At 44.4% G+C, this 17,623-nt stretch overlaps 5 protein-coding genes and 1 long non-coding RNA gene across 17 annotated transcripts; 1 reads left to right on the top strand and 5 right to left on the bottom strand.

Moving 5' to 3' along the window:
• Nucleotides 1-786: 786 nt before the first annotated feature.
• On the bottom strand, nt 787-2,795 carry LOC6612894 (prolyl 4-hydroxylase subunit alpha-2). The gene is made up of 7 exons (XM_002037350.2): nt 2,565-2,795; nt 2,365-2,516; nt 2,161-2,311; nt 1,907-2,100; nt 1,205-1,851; nt 977-1,145; nt 787-910 (listed from the first exon to the last, which is right to left on the bottom strand). The coding sequence occupies exons 1-7, from the start codon at nt 2,756-2,758 to the stop codon at nt 807-809; spliced, it is 1,611 nt and encodes a 536-aa protein (XP_002037386.1). The 5' UTR covers nt 2,759-2,795; the 3' UTR covers nt 787-806.
• Nucleotides 2,796-2,798: 3 nt separating this feature from the next.
• LOC6612893 (prolyl 4-hydroxylase subunit alpha-1) lies at nt 2,799-4,786 on the bottom strand. Its single transcript, XM_002037349.2, has 7 exons — nt 4,524-4,786; nt 4,312-4,463; nt 4,103-4,253; nt 3,847-4,040; nt 3,240-3,790; nt 3,025-3,187; nt 2,799-2,970 (listed from the first exon to the last, which is right to left on the bottom strand). The coding sequence occupies exons 1-7, from the start codon at nt 4,718-4,720 to the stop codon at nt 2,933-2,935; spliced, it is 1,446 nt and encodes a 481-aa protein (XP_002037385.2). The 5' UTR covers nt 4,721-4,786; the 3' UTR covers nt 2,799-2,932.
• A 65-nt stretch (nt 4,787-4,851) lies between these two features.
• On the bottom strand, nt 4,852-6,760 carry LOC6612892 (prolyl 4-hydroxylase subunit alpha-1). 2 transcript variants are annotated; one of them, XM_002037348.2, is made up of 7 exons: nt 6,494-6,760; nt 6,142-6,435; nt 5,893-6,092; nt 5,289-5,836; nt 5,177-5,233; nt 4,975-5,119; nt 4,852-4,916 (listed from the first exon to the last, which is right to left on the bottom strand). In XM_002037348.2, the coding sequence occupies exons 1-7, from the start codon at nt 6,661-6,663 to the stop codon at nt 4,882-4,884; spliced, it is 1,449 nt and encodes a 482-aa protein (XP_002037384.2). In that variant the 5' UTR covers nt 6,664-6,760; the 3' UTR covers nt 4,852-4,881. The 2 variants fall into 2 exon arrangements, with proteins under 2 accessions (XP_002037384.2, XP_032578457.1); XM_032722566.1 differs by having other exon boundaries at nt 6,142-6,424; nt 6,494-6,582.
• A 909-nt stretch (nt 6,761-7,669) lies between these two features.
• On the top strand, nt 7,670-16,000 carry LOC6612890 (phosphoribosyl pyrophosphate synthase-associated protein 2). Of its 9 annotated transcripts, none has more exons than XM_032720416.1 (8): nt 7,670-7,770; nt 13,391-13,627; nt 13,688-13,976; nt 14,032-14,198; nt 14,804-14,860; nt 15,119-15,263; nt 15,333-15,479; nt 15,549-16,000. In XM_032720416.1, exons 2-8 carry the CDS (start codon nt 13,431-13,433, stop codon nt 15,705-15,707), a joined length of 1,161 nt encoding a protein of 386 aa, XP_032576307.1. In that variant the 5' UTR covers nt 7,670-7,770; nt 13,391-13,430; the 3' UTR covers nt 15,708-16,000. The 9 variants fall into 9 exon arrangements, with proteins under 9 accessions (XP_032576307.1, XP_032576304.1, XP_002037382.1 ...); XM_032720413.1 differs by having other exon boundaries at nt 7,677-7,985; nt 15,152-15,263; XM_002037346.2 differs by having other exon boundaries at nt 7,677-7,985.
• LOC6612891 (cytosolic carboxypeptidase 6) lies at nt 9,564-12,722 on the bottom strand. Of its 3 annotated transcripts, none has more exons than XM_032720403.1 (5): nt 12,636-12,722; nt 11,174-11,739; nt 10,746-11,120; nt 10,369-10,696; nt 9,564-10,307 (listed from the first exon to the last, which is right to left on the bottom strand). In XM_032720403.1, the coding sequence occupies exons 1-5, from the start codon at nt 12,646-12,648 to the stop codon at nt 9,715-9,717; spliced, it is 1,875 nt and encodes a 624-aa protein (XP_032576294.1). In that variant the 5' UTR covers nt 12,649-12,722; the 3' UTR covers nt 9,564-9,714. The 3 variants fall into 3 exon arrangements, with proteins under 3 accessions (XP_032576294.1, XP_002037383.2, XP_032576293.1); XM_002037347.2 differs by lacking the exon at nt 12,636-12,722 and adding an exon at nt 11,909-11,992; XM_032720402.1 differs by lacking the exon at nt 12,636-12,722 and adding an exon at nt 11,909-11,992 and having other exon boundaries at nt 10,369-10,684.
• Nucleotides 14,067-14,818, bottom strand: LOC116801389. Its single transcript, XR_004361973.1, has 2 exons — nt 14,372-14,818; nt 14,067-14,270 (listed from the first exon to the last, which is right to left on the bottom strand). It is a non-coding gene; the product is annotated as an uncharacterized LOC116801389 (long non-coding RNA).
• Nucleotides 16,001-17,623: the final 1,623 nt, after the last annotated feature.

The following is a 17,623-nucleotide window of genomic DNA, read 5'->3' as shown; positions in this document are numbered from 1 at the left end:
CAAAGGTACTTTTAAAGTGAGACACATCACCCGACTGGTACCTAAACTCAATAATGTACCTTTGCCTTTACCTTTCGCTCTTGGCGAGAAAACAAACAAATAAATGCAAGCAGGAAACTACGCATGCCAATTGTAGTCACTTTCCTGCCCCTCCAACACATCACTCATCCGCAGGGTGTGCGCAAATTTTGATAAATTGCCGATGTTACCTTTTGGGTGGGAGAAACCTGCATACATGTGTTGTCTGGCAGATGAAAGGACTCCATTCGGAAAGGTGAAATCAAGACAAATGCATTGCGTTCCGCAAGGAGAAAAGTGCACGCCATCAATCTTAATTGAAATCCAAGTCGGCAAGGCAATGGAATTGGAAAACTTTCCTTTTGAGTGCCAAGCAAACAGGATGCGAGCAAACAATAAATCTGGAAAATTATTAGCAGCGCCAATCGAAATCGAAACGCAAACTTGCACTGTTGAGGGGAATGGTTGGGTGACCTACGCCCAAAAAGGAGGAGGACCTTCAGCAAGGCGTGATAAATGGCAGCCAGAACCACAGGGAAGTTTCACTGGAAGAGGTGGAGAGCTGCGGCTAATTGAATTTAATTGCCCACTTAATGGTGCAGTGAGCTGATGACCAATGCCGGCCAAGAAAAAGAATCGAGTGCGGATTGAAGTTCAAGGTATGGGGGAAAATTGAGTGGAAAACTACTCTGATATAGTGGGAAAATAACTAATAAATACGGTCTTGATACAAACTAAAATTGATAATTAAGTTTATACTAGGAAATGTTTTGGGGTACAACTATAAGTTAGAATGGATTAAGAAGTGATTTGCTAAAGTTTCGACGGCGAGGAGGAAGTACTGCGGGAATAAGGAACATTTGATCCAGTTCGTAAATCCAGCGTGTCATTACTGCAGAATTTAAATTTAAATTAGTATAAATTAGATAGTTCGTAATCATATTGCTTTCAAACTTACCCAACTTGGTGCCAGATATCAGAGGACAGGCGCCATGAAAAGTGCATGTATCGTAGTCGTAGGACTTTCTATCCAGATTGTGCCAGAACAATGCCGATCCTTTTTGAGTTGGCACAACCAGATTTAATTTGGGAAAAGCGGTGGCTCCGCCATGATCCACGTTGTTAAGCTGGTAGATAGTGGATAAAAGGGCTTTTCAACTAACTATTAACTATCTTTAATACTTACATAAAAGAGCACCGTAGCTATTCGATCGCCTACCCTCTCTAAATAGGAAGTCTTTGAGTTGAAATAGTCGTAATGTGGCACAAAATGACCCCCGAAACCGTACTTTAGAAACTGCATTTGGCTTCCACTGCGAGTATTTAGACCAGTAAGGTCTTTAATTCTTCGTCCAATGCGTCTTAAAACCTCCAGATCATCAGGATCGGTGTCTTGGTGAGGAAGCCAAGCGCCATCTGCTGATCTACTGGGAGCTATTTCATCAGAGCCCTTTTCTACTCGAAATACTTTCGCACGCTCCAGGAATGGCTTGCTCATGGGCTTCAGCTTTTCAATCTCAGGATCACTTAGAACATTGTGATATAAAACCACATACGGATCCAGAGAAAGTTCTTCCATTCGAAAGGGGGCTAGTTTTAAGAAGGGCGTAGTAGTGGTATTATAGCGACAGTGAAGCCTCGAGGGCTTGGATTCGCCCATCTGTCTTCTGCTCGAGGATCGACAGAGTTGATAGAAGGATTCATCGGATTCCCAGGACTCCAAGTTAATACTTGGTTTTGGTGTGTTCCTCAAAAAGTGTAGAGTAAGTGCACTACCAGCTTCACCAAACATGGAATCCCGCATTAGAATGTCGGTTGCGTTGGATACATTGCCTGCAAAAGATTCATCTTTAGATTGGAGTTCATAAAGGATACATCATGTACCAACCACTGGCTATTAGAGAGCGAGCAAGTAGCAATGTAACATCCGCCTTGGTGACCCCCATCACCTCATGGTATTTACGTGGCTGATCCACCAACAAATCCTTGGCTGCACTCAGCCACTTGGATGCTAATTGGTAGCTACCCGCTTTGAAGGAGAACATTCCCATGGTAAAGCAGTCACTGGCAGACATCTTACCACTATTATATATGGCAGATACTATGTTAATGGTCTTAAATGGATTTACTAAACGGACTAACCTGTATTGAACTTCATCAATCAATCCTGCAGACACATCCTTCGGTTCCAAATCATAGGTATGTAGTATACGGAACATGGCTTGATTGGCCTCCATCAGATCGTTTTCCACTGGGAGATCCTCTCGCATTTTCTCGATTAATGCAATTTTCTCTGATATTGTTTTCTGATATTGAATTAAAATAAAAAAGGAATAGAGATCTTACCTTGCCCCACTGGTTGCTTTAAGAGCTTCTCCACCGGTTCCCAATCCTCGTGCATCTGCAGCAAGAGGGATAAGCTATTTATGGGATTGGACAAGTACTCCTCCTCCCTGTTTTTAGCCTTTTCTAAGGGCTGTTTAAACTCCTTAACTATTCTAAAATAGAAAATGAATAAGCTGTAATCTAATTATATCTTAAATCACCTTTTCAACATTATGATTTTCTCATTCAGCTCCGTTGCATAACTATCAAGTACGATAATTAGTTCTCTATCTTTCTCCAGCAGGTCCATCTTCTCCTCCACTGAGGTTACATAGTTTTTGTGATCTCTGTAACCCTCAGCTATCCAGCTTAGACCAAGAATAAATGAAACTACAAACAATACAACAGAGCTCATAATTTCCAGCAATTATTTCAAGAATATCTGTAGACTGTCTAGTCGGCATAAAAAAGGTATTGAGCGCTACACATTCAATTCGATATGTTAAATGGTCAGTTAGTAATGGTTAATTAGTTACTTCCCAATAAAATAAGACGTCTGTGGGTTTTATCTTAAGTTTTAAATATAATATTACATATATTTCCCTCGCTGTATATGGGTTGCCATTACTGGAACCGAAAAATATTATTACTGAACGAAGTGGACAAGGTGCACTATCTCACCATATTTGGAGCCATGAAAGACGGGACAAACGGCGTGGACAGTGGTCACATCCTGGGAGTCGCCATTCAGATTGTACCACAACAGAACTTTTCCCCGTTCGGCAGGTACTTTTACATTTAAGCGCGGGAAGACAGTGGCACCTCCATATGGGGCATCATTTAGCTGAAACAGAAAAGGATGAATTTCCAAGAACTTGTTCTATACCAAAACGCACATAAAACATAACGGTGGCCATCCGATCACCATATCCTTCAGTTTCCGAGTGAGCTCCAAAGCCGTATTTAATAATATTAATGGGATTTCCCTGGGGGATTTGTAGACCAGTGATATCCCGCATTCTCTCAGTCAAGCGATCCAAAAGTGGTCCACCGAGGGATGTGCGGTCACTGCTCTTTGCCTCATTCTTATTTTCATCAAACACTTCTATGGGTTTCAATAGTGGCTCCGCCAAGGTTATTAACTGCTGGATATCCTTATCCGGCAGGATGTCATGGTACGCCACTATATAGGGCTCCAGAGAGATCTCCTCCATTTTGAGGGAAGCCAAGATCAGGAAGCGGGAGGTGGTGCTGTTGTAGCGACAGTGGAGTTTTGAAGGGGTCGGAGAGAACGAGGAACGGCACAGTCTCTTGTAGTCTTCACCCAACTTGGGCGATCTATCTACTGCCTTATAAGGATTGGCCTTGAATTGGTCCAGCAAGCTAATCGAATTCTCTGCGAGATCAGGCTGATCTAGAAGTACCTCGTGGGCTTCATCCCTCAGGTCTGAAAAAGAATATGTAATATCTGTGATATATATTTAAGTAAAAATCTTTACCAACCCAATTCCACTAAACAGCGAGCCTGCAGCAGGGCCACATCCTGGCTAGTCATTCCCAGTACCTCATAAACCCCGGAGTACTCCTCTTTCATCCGAGCTTTGCTGATACTCATCCACTGCAATGCTTGCTTAAAGTAGCCCCACTTGAAATACAACTTCGCGACTTCAAAACAATCCAGAGCTGACAGTGTGGAGCTAATGATTGATATGACAGATTATATAGTGGGATCCAACAAGTAAGATGTTTAGTAACTCACTTGAACCGAACATTGTCCATGAGACCGTTGGCCATTTCCCAGGGCATCATTCCATAGGTTTCGGCTATTCGGAAGATTGAAACGCTGGCTTCCTCAGTATCCGCCTGCCAGGGCAATTCGGTTAACTTTCTTCTTAGAAATTGGATTTCTTCTGCAATTAAGGAAACAAAATGAAAGATAGGTGCTCATATAGAGGTTTCTCGGCCCACCTTCTCCCACTGGTTTCTTCATAAACTCTTCCAGGTACACCCAATCCTGGTACATGTGGCGAATGAGTGGAAAACTGTGGAGAGGATTGCCCAAGTACTCCTCTTCCCTACCTTTCGCAGCCTGCAACGGTTGTCTTAGTTCCAGAGCAATTCTGGTGTAGAAAATATTGTTTTTAAAATTGTGGTAAGTAATATCTATATCCCTTACTAACCTCTTTAGTTGGGAAGCCTTCTCATCCATTTTGTCGGCGTAATTCATTAGACTATCAATTAATTCGCCGTCCAGTTGCATTAAATCCATTTTCGCTGATTCCGTATCTAGAAATTCTTTACGACTCTCCATCAATGTGCTTTCAACTTTCCAAAACATAAGCCATAGTACAAGAATGTGCGCCTTTTCGAACAGCATAGTTAAATACTGATCTTTGATTGAAAAATGAGTGTTTTATGCAGTTAGAAAATATTCTACCAATGAACCGTGGATAACTAAATTAGGCCATGACAATTCTTATTAAAAAAGTAGTACACTTTATTTAACGTTTTGGTTCTATATAAGAACTCCAGGTGGTCTTAGTCGCCTGTTTTCATAATAAACTTGATCATGACTGAAAAGAGAGATAGGGAGTTTGAACTTAAAATGGTATATGAAGCTATCGTACACACCTAATCCAGTGCCCTCGATGATGGGGCAAGTCGTAGCTGAGTGCTCCTCATTTTCAAAGGTTATCAACACATTGCCCCTTTTGGGTTGAACAAGAATATCTTCTTTTGGCATGGTAAAGGCACCGCCCAAAGTCACATCTTTTAGCTGGAATATTGGATAAAGTGCAGGATTGGGAACAACGTAAATTTGTATACCACTCACAAATATGATCACTTTGGCCTCCACATCCTTGAAATTCATAAGGTTCAGCTTTGGAAACTGAAATCAGAGAGGAACGTATTCAGTGAAGATTTATATTTTCCCATATCCTCACCTTTGTGGAGTTTCTAAACAGCTTGAACGGCTCAAAAGGGGTCACCCGAGCGTACTCAACTATGTAGAAGGTCTCCCAAGTCTTTTCCACTCCTGCCATGTCCAAAATCCGCTCGTTGATGCGTTTCAGCACAAGACTATATCCGTCGGAGATGGAACACCCATTAATTCCCTGCTCAAGCTCGAAGCGATCGTTGGGTGGACACCGCTCGTAGGCGTTCTCCACATGCCTAATTTCCTGTTTGTAGATGATTCCTGGATAGAATATGATGAAAGGGTCCTGTTGCAGCTCCTCAAACTTAATGGGTGCGTAGGCAAGGAACGAATGGACCCAGTCATTAAGCTCGCACGTCAGACGACCCTGATGTCGCGGAACTTTCCCTCGACAATATTTTTCCAGAACGGTGGGTTTTGTCTGAAGATCCAGTATGGGTTCCATGGGATCCCTTAGGGTGAATAGCTCCAACTGGCCAGCCTCTTTCATGAGATGCACATTTTGGGAATTCAATCGAAGCGCTGATTCGTAGGCATCATAAGCAGACTGTCGATCTACCAGATAAATTGCTGTTAATACCCATTATTGTCCGGGAGTATGCGAACCGCACTCAGTTTAACTAGGGTCCTGCCCAGATCTCGATAGACCTGCCAGCGTGGTGCGCCCAGTGGATCGAACAGATCTCTGTGCCTCGAGAGGGTGTAGTTATGGGCAGCCACTTGTAGCCACTTGGCTGCACCCAAATAGTCCTGCTCCTCGTAGAGCTCCAGTCCCAAGTGATAGCAGTCCAAAGGAGAAAGATGCAAGAAACTAGTGGAATTATGTTTCGAAAACTTTAAACACTTATATAGACTCCCACCTGCTTCGTTCATCTTTGGCAACCAGATCAGCGGGCTCGTATCCGTAGAATTGGGTCAAGCTGTGCACATTTCTGGCCGTTTTCCTGAAGGCTTCCTTCTGTGGAAGCTGTAGCAGTAGGCGCTCCACCTTCTCCACCGCATCGGGTGCCACCAGATCCTCCATGTACACCTGCCAGCCGACCCAATCCTGGTGCATATGTCTGATCAATCGGAAGGAATTCAGCGGATTGGAAAGGTACTTCTCCGGATCCTCATTGGCATCTTCTATGTCGTCGTTATAATCTTCCAAATAACTATATTAAATAGGTGTTCACCTCAATTGGTACGAATAGGATAGGACTTCAGACGCACTTGTTTATGAGATGGATCTTCTCCTCCAGCTTTTCGGCATAGTCACGGAAATTCTTCAGGAGATTGCGCTCTAGATTCAGCATTTCTCGCACTTGTTTCTCCCCTACAGCCAGCAAACTAGAACAGCCAAGGATCAAAAGCAGAATCACAAACCAAAATGACGCAGTCATGTTTGGTTGGGTGTCGGGGTGAACTGATCTTCAGGAAGAGGAGCACCAAGTCCGAAATGTAATGCATTCGACTCAGCTAAACATCTGTGACTAAATAATTCGACAAGGAAAATTCATAAAGTTGGTTTAACAAAATTAATACAATTAAAATCAATAATTTTTTGACTCTTTTGCAAGCTTATACCGAAAACAAAACAGTAGGAAAATGTTTGCAACAGTGTACTTATCAAACACACCCACCCACCCAGAATTGGAGTAAGCGGAGCTTTCCACCCAACCAGTGCTGCCAGAAGGTTGGCTACTATCGGCACAGTATCAGACTCTACACATCTCTGACTTCCGGGAAGTAAGCAAAATATCTGAAATTGTTTTTGTTTTTCTATTGTAACATATTAGTAAGATTTAAGCTTTACATCAGCTCTAATATTTGTTTTCAGCACGATGAAGTCGTCATTGTGTCGAGTATGCATGACTCGTTACGAGAATAAAAGCCTCAGAAACATTTTTGAAGTAGTGCTTGAACAGGGACTTTCCATTGCATCCGTGATCGCCGAGTGCACAGGCTTCAAAGTTGAGAAAGCGGACAGATTTTCCGAATACGTTTGCACGGTCTGTCTGGAGGATGCCAAAAATGCCTTCGAAATAAAGGAAACGTACGAGCAGAGCCATAACTTCTACAGTTGGTTGAAAAGCAATTCTCAAAAAAAGAATCAAAGAGGAACTAAAAGAGCGTCTGAAAGAATGCGACGATATCCGGAATATCCGGAAGGTTAAAAACGAAATGGGAGATGGTGAAGACTTGTCAGTAGATACTGAGATAAAAGACAAAACCACGAAGAAGCAGTCCTTTACTCTGAGGTCAAATTTGAAGACCTACTTAAATCAGCTCGATGAGGCAAAGCCCTTGAAGTGCCCGAAAACGCATATTGAATAAAATGAGTACTTACTATCGAAATGGTCATGATACCATCACTAATCTCAGTCGAGTATCGATATAGGAAATCATCGATTCATCAGCTGTTCGAATAAGTGCGAGGATTTTGTGCAAGTTTTGTCTGAGTTTTCGGAAAAGTTCGAATTAAGTAAAGCAGTGTCGTGAAGAAAAGAGTAATTATTGATAAACGTTTATTAATACTTAATATAATCGGCGAATGTGCGATTGTGCCTCTATATAAAACTTATTTTCTTCGGCCTGTTAACACTGCTAAAAACAGGATATAGATCTAGGAAAGATAGAAGAGATAACTTGAATATAAATCAATAACCGTCGATATAAAACAGTTAATTCTTCGAAAAGTCAACATGCTGCTGCAGCGGAACAAGTAAAACTTAATAGCGGCTATTTCCTCGCTTTTTTCTATGATTTCTGTGTGTTTAATGTATAATTTAATTAGTGTCCCGCTGTTTGCGTGTGTTCCTCCCACCCTTTATCACATTTTCCCTGTATTAATCCGTTTTACCTGTTCTATTCCAGTACCCGCGAAGATTATAGCCAGGTTTTCAATTACACCTTCTGTTTGTCTAACCAAATTTTATCAATTGCGTGCTGGTGCTAACAAGAGCAAAACCCCACCTCCTTTTGCTTTTTACTTCTTTTGTACTGGAATTTGTGTTTGCATTTTATTTTTAGCCTGCTTTCGATGTTGTTATTGCCGTTCTCATTTTGTTACTTCATCGCCGTTTGCCTTTGCGTCTTTGTTTTGCTCTCCTCTTTCCGTGACAACGCTCTCTCTTGTGTACACTGAACAAAATACGTTGGTTTGGCTTGGATAGTAATGATAGTTTATGTTCCTTTGTGATTCCCTCTCTCAAAAAAGCTGAGAGAGTGAGGTAAACTCTCATTTGCGCTTTGTTGTGCTCCACATGTTCCATTGACTACTGTTTAACGGCCCCGCTGAAACAAAACACAATGATTTGGGAAAGGATTCAACTATTAAAAAGATAAATGAATAAGTTATTTGAACAACATTTGGTTAAAAACCTAAATGTGGTTGCAATTGTACAGTTCCTGGCTGGATTACACTCAAAACGGCAACAGCTGTTTGCCACCACCATTACCTCACTCCAGCGATCTGGCAACGCCACACAGCCTTCGCTTTTGCGCTCCACTGTGTCCACAGTCATTCGCTTTTATTTATACAAAAAAGAAGTGTAAGACAGCACCGTCTGGCTACCTATTTTTTTTTATTGATTTCATTCCTATTCCGGATCCGATTCCGTGTTAATTGAAAACGTTAATCAGTCGCCCGCTAGTTGTGCTCTTATCAACACTTTTAGCGCGTGTTTTCCTGCGTAAGTGATAGTAGTCTGTACATATACTGCATTTCCATATCCCTAGGAGGTTATAGCAATATCGCGTTTGATAAAAGATAAGATAAAAGTGGCAGCTAATCCATCTTATTACTGATGAGCGATTGTCTAGGATCATTTTACTCACACTCACGTGCGCTGCGAGTGAAATTGATGCCCACTCAGTTTACTTCTGTTCTTTGTTCGCCGTGAATTACTGTAAATACCGCATCTAAATGGTGTGATAAAAGCTCACATGTCGCCAATTGAGTGAAATGTTTTTTATTTTGTACTTTCTGGTTGCGATCCAAATTAAGAGCACAAAACAACAACAATACATGCTGGGGAGATAAGCCAACCCACTCGAAATGTCACTCAATTGCGCGACTTGTTGCCCTTCGGTCTTCCCAAGGGACGAAAGATGAGGGGATTTACAATCTGATATGATACTACTGATATGAAGCTAATTCGTTATGTATATGGAAATTCTAGTGCCTACCCCTCTATTGATTATATTCAGTAATAATTACTTGATTGTTTCATCATACAATTTCTATACAATCAATTTGCTGTTATTAAAACATAGACTACAATAAAAAGTAAAAGTTCAATACTTTTGAATTAATAGTCTCAACCTTTTATTAAGAAAAACAAGCAAGAAGCGTAGAAAAGACTTTATCTTGGTTATACCTAAAACAACTCATCACTCTCTTCGAATTCCTAACGTCCGAGGTCATTCTGTTCCACATCACATCACTGATCCTATCTTCTGTCTGCGGCGTCGAAGCTATTGGACTTCAGCTTAAGGCTTCCCCTGGTCAGTTGATTCAAGTCGATGATGGACAGATATGGTTTGGGGGGCACATTCACCGGCATGGGAACTTCGATGGTGACCGCTGCTGATCGCTTGCCCGTGGAGCCACCAACTCCTCCGCCGTGGTCGCTGCCCGTTTTCAGGGCTCCGAGTGCGAAGGGGGAGTACTGATCGTGACCGGGATGCGCGGAGCAACTTGCTGTGGCAGCCCTCCGGTAGTTGCGGTACCCGCTGAAGCAACTGCTTCCAGGAGCCAAGGGACGGGCGGGCGAGAATCCTCCCTCGTCCGAGGATCCGCCTCCTCCACCCGAGTCGTAGCATATACTTAGGTTGGTGTAGGCAATGGGTGCGTGGCATCGGGGCGTCTTGGCACGGGGCTTCACCTCATAGCGGGTTTTCGACCGGGATCGGGAGTGGTGGGCATGGCGATTTCGCCCCCGCCTTTTGCTCCTGACCTCTGTCACAATCGGCATGGGCAGGATGTTGATGAAGCGATAGTACTGCAGCAAAGTCCTGGCCAGATTCCTGCCAACGCGGTAATCTGAAGTAAGAAACCACCGTTTTGGGAACTCGATCAACTTAGTTTCCAGGCATATACTTACACCCATCTTCGTTGTACAGGGAGATGGTTTTGCCATCCTTGAGGTAGTGACCGGCCATGGAAACCTCCAAGGTGTAGGCATTCACCGTGTCACTGAGTCTCTCGCAGCTGAATCTCCGCATGCTTCCCGCCTTCCGTTCGTCAGCATTGAACATCGTGTGATCCGCCACATAGTCCGGTGCGTTGCTGGCGAAGAGTCGCGGAAATACCAGGTGCCTCTCATACCTGTAGACATCCTCGTATGTGTTCCCGTAGATAAAGCAGCCGTGCATGCTGCTATTCGCATGCAGATCGATCACAAAGTCAATCTGATAAGTCTGAAACGATATCTTGTACAAACATTAATATAATGATCAAACCAGTTTCAATCCAACTCACATCTGAATTATCCAACTCCTTCAGCATGCCCTTCACCGCGTGCAGTTCTGGCTGCGTGAACTCGGATCCTATGTGCCAGTTGCGATTCATATCCTGTCCCATCAGATTGCAGCGATTGTTGCCCAGAAAGACCCCATCCGGATTCACCATGGGCACAATTTTGAAGACAAAGTTATCCCTCAAAACGGCAGCGATGGGATGATTCCCAACGAGAAACTCGATGAGGCCCTGGCACACATGGGAAGCTGGAGCCTCGCTGGAATGCGTCCGACAGAGGACTACAATCACCCGGATAAAACTGCGATCCAAGCGATTTGTAGAGCGTTGCTTGGCAGTCACGTGGTCGATGGTCAGCAGGTCCACGTTGCGATTTTGCTATAAAAGAAAGTCTCAGACAAAGCTTTAATCAGGACATTGTGATGACTCACCAACGATTTGACAAGCACACATCGGGTGAACCGTTTGTCCGATCCTTGCCGGGCATCAATCACATTCAAATAGGACTGCAGACGCGAATAGCTATATGGCCAGGCCAAGGCAAACTGGTAGACATCCTCCTCCTTGTCGAAGATAAAGGCGAAGCTCAGGACATAGTGACCCTGGTGCATGGCCGATCGGTAGAAGAACACCTGCCGCTTGGACAGCCTCTGCCACTTGGGTCGACTGGAGCTCTTCACCAAGGGAGTCAGTCCCGAGGAGAAGAGGTTCCTGCTCTTGCTGATGTTCACAATGTGGAAGAGCACTCGCTGATCCTGCTTCACGTTGTCCACGGTGAAGTTAAACCAGAAACGGAAGCGCGGATTACATGTATCCGGTCTAAGGAACAAATCGTACTCGAATTCGCCCACTAGCTCCGCTTTTCCTAGGTTTCCCGTTTCGAAGGCCGCATCAAAGCAGAGATGACCTCTCTTGGCCTTGCCACTTTGACCCGGCGGACGGATGATAACCCGGGAAACGTTGCCCAGACCGCCTTCTCCGTCGCTGTCTTCGCTATCTGCAAAGGAATATCCATTAGAAGTCTACAAACTACGAATTGTGCCAACAAGATCTTGAGCGTCATGCCTTAATCCTAAATTTCGAATATTCTTTCTTGATCTGCTTAATATATTTATTTCTTAGCTTCTAATCTCTTCAAGATTCGTGCGTCATATCAATTTCACTACCATCTGATCCGCGTTCGTACATGCTCGTATGCTGAAGTGGATCGCAGGCTATTCCCAACATGATGACTCTTTTCCGCTGATGCGTCTTTCTCTGGCGAAAATCTAGGTTCTTCTAATGCAACCAAGCCAATCCGAGTGCAGTGGCCCTAATCCCTCGAGGCTTTGGCCTCTGCCCGGCCTGTCATAACTTTCTTGGCCGGGGCGCCTAGTCCTCCTAATGCCACCCGGCTGCTATCTTAAATCAAGGTATCCCATCCCGCCGGTCCTTTCCTTGTGCCACATATGCGTGCCGCAAGTTTCCATTGCACTCACTGCACCTGCCAACGCCTTTTGGCTGAGCCTCGAGCAGCTCAAGTCGTCAAATGTCTAAAATTGAATAGTCGCCTCGCGGTTGCGTCGGCCCCCAAAACCCGAACCCATGCCAAACCAATCCTGAGTTGAAAGCCGGAGGTGAATGTCTCGAGGCTTGAAAGGTCTTTAAATAGCTTCATTTATACCCTAACCGTGGGTGTTGTGATTTTTGGTCGGGGTGAAATATGGATTTAAAAATTAAAAACACTATTACGTATGAAAAGTGCTACAATAATGTTGACTACTTGCTATTGTTCATGGTTAACTATTTTTCAGTCACATCCTCATGAACTTTAGTGTATTTTTACATTGATTTGCTGGGGAATTCCCCCTATGTACTTATCGCGGGCATTTATGACTTTATGATTTCGCTTACCTGAGTCGCCCATTCCGCCGCCTCAACCCATCAACACCTCTTTTTTTCGGGGCTCCGCTTCTTGGGCAGGATCAAAAATAGAAATTCAATTAGCCAACGCCTCCTGGCCTTTCACTTTTCTCGAGTGGGTCTCCCAAGACGGTGAAGTCGCGTGCGAAGTTTGGGCGCTGGAAGTCGATCTCTATCTGCTAATCCCGGGCAGCTCCTGGTCGCTCCTCGCCGCTTCCTCCGCACCGCACAGACGACTGCCTTGGAATCCGGAATTCGGGCTGCGGATTCCGGAACCGTGATTCGCATGTTGGCACTTTGACGTTGCCACGCCACTCACGTGTGTCGCCTTTCTGTTTGATCGATAATTCGCAGTAGTTTCCGGCTAGGGGCTTCGGTTCGCCTGTGGTTTTGGGTTTCTTCGCATCCAGAGAGCAGTTTCCACAACTAGGCAACCAAGAGGAGCGGCAGGACTAATTGCGTTCAAGCAAAAACCGAGGGGCTATTCAGTTCACTGGGGCTAATCGATACGGTCGTACATCGCAACGTGGGAACCGTAACGACTGCGTGTGTGTTATTTTAACGATTATGCCACCGAGTGTACCCTCCAACACCCCATTAACATAACCAATAACCCCAAAAGCTAAAGCTAGGTCAGCATGTCCAAACGCAGGTAGCTTTACCCTAATCCAAGTTTATGTTTCGTTATGGTTTTGATTTGCAATCTCTTGACCCTAACTCGTACTAATCCCTCGAATTCACCACAGATTAGGCAGCGTACGACCACCAAAGCGTTGCAGGAGCGACATGGACAACACCTCCACCTCGGACATTGTCATCATCAATGGCAACTCGCATCCGGATCTGGCCAACATGGTGGCCGAGCGTATGGGCATCAAGAATGGGGGCTGCTCCGTGTTCCACAAGTCCAATAGGGAGACTATTGTGGAGATCAGTGATTCCGTTAGAGGCAAGGACATCTACATCATCCAAACTGGCACTAAGTAAGTAGATCACTGGTGACCTTCTTCTGCATATTAATTAAATCTCTTTTACCCCCAAAGGGATGCCAACAATAATATCATGGAGCTTCTGATTATGGCCTACGCCTGCAAGACTTCCTCGGCTCGTTCGATCGTGGGAGTGATTCCATATTTGCCCTATTCCAAGCAGTGCAAGATGCGCAAGCGCGGCTGCATTGTGTCCAAGCTGCTGGCAAAGATGATGTGCACCTCTGGCCTGACGCACATCATCACTATGGATCTGCACCAGAAGGAAATCCAGGGCTTCTTTGACATACCCGTGGACAATCTGAGGGCGTCGCCCTTTCTGCTCCAATATATTCAGGAGAGCGTGGGTAGTCTGCACTCTAAGCGAAGATTGAAACTAAATGTGATATTGCTTCTAGATTCCCGACTATCGAAACTCGGTGATTGTGGCCCGCAACCCGGGTGTGGCCAAGAAGGCGAACTCTTACGCCGAGCGACTGCGTCTTGGCCTGGCCGTCATCCATGGCGAACAGAAGGAAACGGATGCCGATGAGGTCGACGGTCGGTACTCCCCTCCACCGACCAGGTGAGTTGCATTCCCTCAGTCTTGTCCGTAGCCTCGAACCTTCGTAGCTTAAGTTATTTCGTTGTGAGGTTCCTGTTTGATTTGTTAGATTTATTTATAGATTTATTTTGTTGTTAGCTTTTGTTAGTTTTCTTGTTTCTGAAGCTTTATACTGCGACTGAAGCTCGACTCACCTCAAATCTAGATAATTTCACTCTGCACTCGCCTCTGTTCGTCGGGTGTACAGCACTCGAATATCAATCATCAACTCTTTGTTTAAATAAAGTTTGAATAAATTTAATTTTTAACGCACGTACTCACAAAAGCACCATCGCAATGCCATACATTTTGAGCTTCTGTCAGTGGCTTCTGTTCGTACTTCACAGCCAAGGCAGACACTTAATTAGTAGACTTTATACCTACAAGCTAGATCCTATTTAAACGCTTTGAATTGTTTTGTTTCCTTTTTTTGCGTTTTGGAATTGTTTTTGTTTAAATTTAATGCTCCGCTCTGCCACGAAATCCTCGAAACTTATTGGCGGGCATACGGAGCAGTTCTCTTGTCCAAATTTAAAATCCAGAAAACAGAAAAACAATCGAAAATTCTCTTTATTTGTGTTATGCAGTGCGTATAGCAATTTATTAGGAAATTCAGTTGAAATGTGCTTACCAGCGACGCCTAGGTTCGTATTTTTACCTATTGTTTAATTTCAGTTTAATTATATTCTTTAACCGACTGTCATTTGTATCTTTCCCCGCCCATGCCACTCCACCAACTCCCAACCCACCCTCACGATTCTTTTCTTTTTTGGTTTCGATTACGATTCGACCAAACAATGCACCACCACCTCGACAAAAACCAAACCACAATGTACCACAATGCACCACACTGCACCACACGAACTGCAAACCACGTGATACTGCCCCACACTAACCACTAGAAACTCTACTCCACAACACGCCCCAACCAGCAGCGCCCGCCAGCGAACCACCTCGGTTTCGGTGGGTGTTCCGGAGCACATTGTCAAGGTCAAGCCACCGCTGACCATTGTGGGAGATGTCAGTGGACGCATCGCCATCATGGTGGTGAGTACTCTGGGTCTGCGACCCAAGGCTTTCTCCGAAATTAACTTTGAATGTATTTCCTTTAATCAGGATGACCTGATCGACGATGTACAGGCCTTCGTGGCCGCCGCTGAGATGCTGAAGGAGAACGGTGCCTGCAAGATATACGTGCTGGCCACGCATGGTCTGCTTAGCTCAGATGCACCGCGTCAGCTGGATGAGTCGCCCATCGATGAGGTAGGTCGCGCCCGGAGTTAATTGCCCTGACTATTCCTAATAATTTTGGTTTACTATCTCCCTCGACAGATCGTTGTAACCAATACCATTCCACACGAGATCCAAAAGCTGCAGTGCCATAAGATCAAGACGATCGACATCTCCATTTTGATCGCTGAGGCCATCCGCCGCATCCACAACAAGGAGTCCATGTCCTATCTGTTCCGCAACGTAACGCTGGAGGACTAGGGGACCCACCCACTCATATATCCACTCACAAGTCACAAAAATAGTGTTGCAACCGACCCGTTTTGGGTCGTTTTTTGTTTGTTTATCGCTTTTAAACATCAATTCAACGCGCGCCCAACGCTCGTTTGCTCAAATAAAATTGATTGATCCCATATAATGTAGCACACTTTTAGGCCTCACACATACTCCACACTGTCCTACATGTTGTGCGTTCGTCTAAGGCTAGCCACTTCCTTCTAGTTCGTAAGTCAAAGCTCCCACAACTTTGTCCAAATAAAGCAGATTGTACTGAACTGTGGAAAGTTTGGGGCATCATAAAGGCACCTTTGGGCACTCAAGTGCTTGTTAATTTATGGCACTCATCGAATGGAAACCTCTTAATTGAGTAGCCCGTCCAAGCCGTAAATCATCGTAGACGGTAACAATTTGCAGGGCGATTGCAGCCGCTTTGCATTGTACCTGCCCAACAATTAAAGCACCAGACAGATGTCTTGCAGCGCTGGTATTTAACAAATATTGTTACGGAAACGAGTGCAGCGCCGATAAGATAGTGCATCCCATCTCCGAGCAGTTCGTCGTGACAAAAACCGGAGAATCCCGCCTGGCCAGGTGGTTCATGCATAAATCATGGTCCATTAATCAGCCATCAGATATGTCAGACCCCATCCTACGGTCCCTCGATGTCGGTAAATTAGCATTGCTAAATGCCGGACGGATGACTGAAGAATGCGGTTCCAGTTCCAGCAGTGACGAGATCGGTTGGAATTGGACTGGATTCGCAAACCCAATATTTGGGCCAGCCCAATGGCGCATATTTGCGAGGTCTCTGTCTAGGCCAAGTGCGATAAACCCCGCGCTGTTTGCGCGCCAGAAAACCAAACAGATGTTGTGCTCCGGTCTTCGGAGTGACACTTGCTGCCTTTTTATCGCTAGCGGAATAAAAACAAAAACACCGTAAAGTCCGAGCTAATCCCACAAATCTCCGTACTCGGGCACCTGTTGGATTTGAATTGAATAGAGTGGCATAAAAATGCAAATCGAGCCCTAGCGAACATCAAGGGGAATCTCGTTCCCATTTGAATTACCAGACCCCAGCACCGCCGAGTCACGTGAAGCAGCCGCATTGCGCATACGCCATGTTAGCCCTGTTTGCTTTGCTTTGACGTGCATTGAACCGACTTCCGTGAGGTGCTTACACCTATGCCACCCATTAATGGTCCATCACATCACTTCACATTTAATAGTGCCCGTCGGCTAATTTGTTTTATCATTTCCATCACAGCATTCCAATTGCAATGTCAATTGTTTGGGCCCGACAACTGTTGACTCTGTCTGTTTGTTGTTTCCGCTTTTGTTTATCATTTTTTTATTTTTTGCTTGACTTTTTGTTTATCACTCCGAAATTGATTTGTTAATTTGCCCGGCTTGTTGGCAAGACATTAGCACGACACTTTGGGCCCATAAATTGATTGGGCCAGCGGTTAGCACCTGTCAATTATCTAAAATATAATAATGGCCATAATCTGCTTTTAACGCTCCCGTGCACCCGAGGGATTTTTTGCCGCCCGCGGGGAAATGATATCTACGAAATATTCCGATGATTTGCGTTTTGTCTGGCAGAACGAATCATTTTGAGCAAAGCCGAAAACTAGTCACACGACCTGGTCAATCGAAGTCGAAGTGACCGCTTTGATGATTTGAATATGCTTTACATTTAAACAGAAAATGTTGGGGTAACTCTATCCATTAATTTCAAAATTCTCAGAAATCAGTTTTTATGGGAATTCGTGGGTAGTTATGAAATAAGCATATAGATTTTTTAGTACTTATATAAACGTTGCAGGTTTTATGACTTCAGTTCATAGGGCACAATGATTTTATGTACATATATTATATTAGTATATATTAGTTCTCCA

Source organism: Drosophila sechellia, chromosome 3R (genome assembly GCF_004382195.2).
Source record: "Drosophila sechellia strain sech25 chromosome 3R, ASM438219v1, whole genome shotgun sequence".
Taxonomy (NCBI): Eukaryota; Metazoa; Arthropoda; class Insecta; order Diptera; family Drosophilidae; genus Drosophila; species Drosophila sechellia.
This window is presented reverse-complemented; position numbering and strand designations above follow the sequence as displayed.